The following is a 5,046-nucleotide window of genomic DNA, read 5'->3' as shown; positions in this document are numbered from 1 at the left end:
TTCAATACACGAGCAACAGCTCTGGTTGACATTCCTGCTGTCAGCATGCCAACTGCACGCTCCCTCAAATCTTGCAACATCTGTGGCATTGTGCTGTGTGATAAAACTGCACCTTTCAGAGTGGCCTTTTATTGTGGACAGTCTAAGGCACACCTGTGCACTAATCATGGTGTCTAATCAGCATCTTGATATGGCACACCTGTGAGGTGGGATGGATTATCTCAGCAAAGGAGAAGTGCTCACTATCACAGATTTAGACTGGTTTGTGAACAATATTTGAGGGAAATGGTGATATTATGTATGTGGAAAAAGTTTTAGATCTTTGAGTTCATCTCATACAAAATGGGAGCAAAACCAAAAGTGTTGCGTTTATATTTTTGTTGAGTGTAGCTGCAAAACTCGTTTGTGTGTAAATATATCCTCTTATCATATATTATGTAAGAGCTAGTGAGAAATAAAGACTTCTAAAACTGACAATGCTGTTTTTGTAACCTGATAGCACCTCTGGAGTCATTTACAACATTTTGCAGATGTTAGCATGCACGCTAAGTTCCTATGGCGTAAATGCACAGAGGGTGATCTACAGATATTCCTTGATTTGCACAACTTCCGCTCTTAAAAATTAAATATTGTTTATGATTGATGGAGAGATATTGAACACGTACAAATTGTACATAAGACAATAGGGTCTTAATAAGTAATTAAACAATTGCAAATAATCAAGAATACAATGCTCATACAGCTGAGGGTATTTTTACCATTGTGTTATATTTTTTTAATTTGCAACCAAAGGAAAAGAGATCAGAATTTGTTTATCTGACGGTCCTGTTTTAGACGGGCTGATTAAACACAATAAGGCAGTAATGTACACTGGAATTTTTGTTCATATTCCCAAAAGTTAAGTCTGGATTCTCAGTCACACTGCGCTCACATTTCATCTATTGTGCATCAGATAAGTAGCAGACATTGATGCTCAAAAATACATTTCAACCAGGTTCTTCAGCTGCATTTTCCTCTCAAGTTTGATGAATGCTGTTGAAAATGAAGCACCTCCAGCAACCTGAAACTCCCAACGTAGGAATCCCTTATTGTCTCAGGCATGCAGAAACCTCACCACAGGTGAAACACATTTAGGCTGTAAAAACTACTGCTAGCAGCGACAGCTAGCTTTAACGTAGCTCACATTGGTGTGTCTTCAAAATGGCAACCTGACAAATGCGTGCTGGTCACTTGGCCATGTAGAGCATTATGTCTTTCTCCAGGCTTTGGGCAAAGCGATGGTTGAGGAAGAGAAGCTGCCCGTGAGGAAGCAAACGGCTCAGCAGAACATCGAGACGGTCGCTCTTCAGCAGCACCTGGAAGGAAACATCGGTGGAGAAGTGACAAAAAATGGACCTCTTTTATTAAAACTGTGTCTGTACTTTTTTTATTTACAGCTATAATTAACTGGACAGTGACCATTTTTGCAAATTTTACTTTGTACACAATCACAATGGAGCTGAAATGAAGCCATTCAAGATGAGCTTACAGTGCAGACTTTCATCTTTAATTCAAGGGACTTCAACAAGATTGCATTAAGTATTTAGACGAGGGGTGGACAACAGTGTGCCACAAAGGACCAAGTTGGTGCAGGCTTTGCTTTTATACTGATCACCTCAGCAGGTGATTTTCCAGATGATCAGGACTTTAGGTTGAGGAGCTCATCATTAAAACCACCTACGCTGTCGCAGCCTCTGCTGCCCACCTGATTTAGACAAAGTGGTAATGTGACAGGAAACTGAACCCAAGTGCACATACTGGTAACCCAGCTCCTGTTCCACTAAGTCAGTGGTCTGTTAGTTCCTGACTGGCAGAACGCACCTGGAACAGATAATCAGCTTTTTACAAAAAGGAAGCGATGGAAAATGTGCAGGACAGAGGGGTCTGTGAGGACCAGAGTTGGGAACCACTGCACAAAGCTGTCTGCACTGCACTCCGCTATGAAGCTGTAGACGAAACTTAAGATGATGCACAATTCCTCCAACCATAACCACAAAAGCCTGTCACTCCTTCATAATTGTCATAGGAGTCTTGGTGGCTTCTCTCAGTTTCCTCATTGCAGCATCACTCAGTTTTTGAAAATTGCCTACTCCAGACAGATTTACTACACCGTCTTTATTGTCATTGCACATGCAACAAAATCTGTCCTCTGTATTTAATCCATCCTGATTACAGTTAGACACAAACCAACCACTAGGAGCAGTGGGCAGCCACAGTCCAGCACCCGGAGACCAACTCCAGATCCAGAGACGCTGCCTTGGTCAGGGGCAGAGAAAGGAGCAGACCCTTAATAAACATGTTTTGGATTGTGGGAGGAAACCGGAGTGCCCGGAGGAAACCCACAGAGACACGGCAATAACATGTAAACACCACAGAAAAAGGGCAGGAAGCGATCCCACAACCTTCTTGCTGTGAGGCACCAGTGCTAACCACTAAGCCACCGTGCCGACCATAAAAGCCATTAAAGGTTACAGTCGTTTTTCCAAATAAAGAAAAAGTCTACATTAATAAAACGTCACCTATCCCCCCACCCATGACGAAATCTGCAGAATTCCGTGGCTCCGTGGAGTTTTCACAGCCCTGTGGTACTTATGGACAAGAAATTAATATGGTCAAATCTAAGATGTAAAACGCCAAAAAAAAAACAAAAAAAAAAAAACAACTACAGAACTTCAGGTTGAAAACACAACATTAATGCACTGAACTACATAAAAACAATGTTTGTGAAGCACTGTCTGCTGGGAGACACCAGCCTGTTGGTTCCTGCTTGACCTCCATCCTCAGCATGACTGTCTGTTTTCGATAGCTCGACATGAAAATCTCAATTAAAGACTAGTTAGCTACAAGAAAATGATTTGACTATCTGGGTATTAGCTCGTTGTTAATTGTGATGACTAATCATCTCACCCTATTATATATTTAGCTCTACATCTTCAGCAGACTTTGTGCCATCTTGTGTCAACCACAAGAAGTTCACTTTTGCCTATTTTTTTCTCTAGGTTTTCTCTATTTGATTTATGATTTCTTGCTTGAAATTTTGAAGTCTTGCTTGCCTCTACTGGTGGTTGGCTCTCACTGCGGTATTGTATCACTTCCTGTTCCGGAGCACAGCGGTGTTTTTCTGTATCTGTTAGCTGTTTAATCTGCGCAGTTAGATTGATCTAGTTATCTAGATTACGATTTGTTTCCCAGTGTAATCTTTACGTGCCTTAACTAAAGCACTCCTTCTGCTGAATCACCTCTAAATTATTTACACATTATTCACTTTGCGTGTTTTTAGGAATCCGCTAGCTTACCGTAGCTACTAGCTCTTAGCCGATTTAGCATGGCGGCTTCTCCTGTCTCTCCCGCACTTTTCTGCTCTGGGTGTGAAATGTTTAGTTATTCCTCGGCCTCCTTTAGCAGTAACGGTACTTGTAATAAGTGTAGCTTATTCGTAGCTTTGGAGGCCAGGCTGGGCGAATTGGAGACTCGGCTCCGCACCGTGGAAAATTCTACAGCTAGCCAGGCCCCTGTAGTCGGTGCGGACCAAGGTAGTTTAGCCGCCGTTAGTTCCCCTCTGGCAGATCCCGAGCAGCCGGGAAAGCAGGCCGACTGGGTGACTGTGAGGAGGAAGCGTAGCCCTAAACAGAAGCCCCGTGTACACCGCCAACCCGTTCACATCTCTAACCGTTTTTCCCCACTCAACGACACACCCGCCGAGGATCAAACTCTGGTTATTGGCGACTCTGTTTTGAGAAATGTGAAGTTAGCGACACCAGCAACCATAGTCAATTGTCTTCCGGGGGCCAGAGCAGGCGGCATTGAAGGAAATTTGAAACTGCTGGCTAAGGCTAAGCGTAAATTTGGTAAGATTGTAATTCACGTCGGCAGTAATGACACCCGGTTACGCCAATCGGAGGTCACTAAAATTAACATTAAATCGGTGTGTAACTTTGCAAAAACAATGTCGGACTCTGTAGTTTTCTCTGGGCCCCTCCCCAATCAGACCGGGAGTGACATGTTTAGCCGCATGTTCTCCTTGAATTGCTGGCTGTCTGAGTGGTGTCCAAAAAATGAGGTGGGCTTCATAGATAATTGGCAAAGCTTCTGGGGAAAACCTGGTCTTGTTAGGAGAGACAGCATCCATCCCACTTTGGATGGAGCAGCTCTCATTTCTAGAAATCTGGCCAATTTTCTTAAATCCTCCAAACCGTGACTATCCAGGGTTGGGACCAGGAAGCAGAGTTGTAGTCTTACACACCTCTCTGCAGCTTCTCTCCCCCTGCCATCCCCTCATTACCCCATCCCCGTAGAGACGGTGCCTGCTCCCAGACTACCAATAACCAGCAAAAATCTATTTAAGCATAAAAATTAAAAAAGAAAAAATAATATAGCACCTTCAACTGCACCACAGACTAAAACAGTTAAATGTGGTCTATTAAACATTAGGTCTCTCTCTTCTAAGTCCCTGTTGGTAAATGATATAATAATTGATCAACATATTGATTTATTCTGCCTAACAGAAACCTGGTTACAGCAGGATGAATATGTTAGTTTAAATGAGTCAACACCCCCGAGTCACACTAACTGCCAGAACGCTCGTAGCACGGGCCGAGGCGGAGGATTAGCAGCAATCTTCCACTCCAGCTTATTAATTAATCAAAAACCCAGACAGAGCTTTAATTCATTTGAAAGCTTGACTCTTAGTCTTGTCCATCCAAATTGGAAGTCCCAAAAACCAGTTTTATTTGTTATTATCTATCGTCCACCTGGTCGTTACTGTGAGTTTCTCTGTGAATTTTCAGACCTTTTGTCTGACTTAGTGCTTAGCTCAGATAAGATAATTATAGTGGGCGATTTTAACATCCACACAGATGCTGAGAATGACAGCCTCAACACTGCATTTAATCTATTATTAGACTCTATTGGCTTTGCTCAAAAAGTAAATGAGTCCACCCACCACTTTAATCATATCTTAGATCTTGTTCTGACTTATGGTATGGAAATAGAAGACTTAACAGTATT

The 5,046-nt window shown here is 42.6% G+C and overlaps 1 protein-coding gene across 1 annotated transcript in view; it reads right to left on the bottom strand.

Annotated features, from left to right (window-relative positions):
• Positions 1 to 772: 772 nt before the first annotated feature.
• ap5s1 (adaptor related protein complex 5 subunit sigma 1) overlaps positions 773 to 5,046 on the bottom strand; it is a 14,423-nt gene continuing 10,149 nt past the window's right edge. Inside the window, exons 2-3 of the mRNA XM_034159882.1 lie at positions 1,477 to 1,498; positions 773 to 1,355 (exon numbers count right to left, since the gene is read on the bottom strand). Of these exons, the coding sequence (XP_034015773.1) occupies positions 1,227 to 1,355; positions 1,477 to 1,498 (151 nt within the window). The 3' untranslated portion in view covers positions 773 to 1,226. The remainder of the gene's footprint in view (positions 1,356 to 1,476; positions 1,499 to 5,046) is intronic.

Source organism: Thalassophryne amazonica, chromosome 19 (assembly GCF_902500255.1).
Source record: "Thalassophryne amazonica chromosome 19, fThaAma1.1, whole genome shotgun sequence".
In the NCBI taxonomy this organism is placed as follows: domain Eukaryota; kingdom Metazoa; phylum Chordata; class Actinopteri; order Batrachoidiformes; family Batrachoididae; genus Thalassophryne; species Thalassophryne amazonica.
This window is presented reverse-complemented; position numbering and strand designations above follow the sequence as displayed.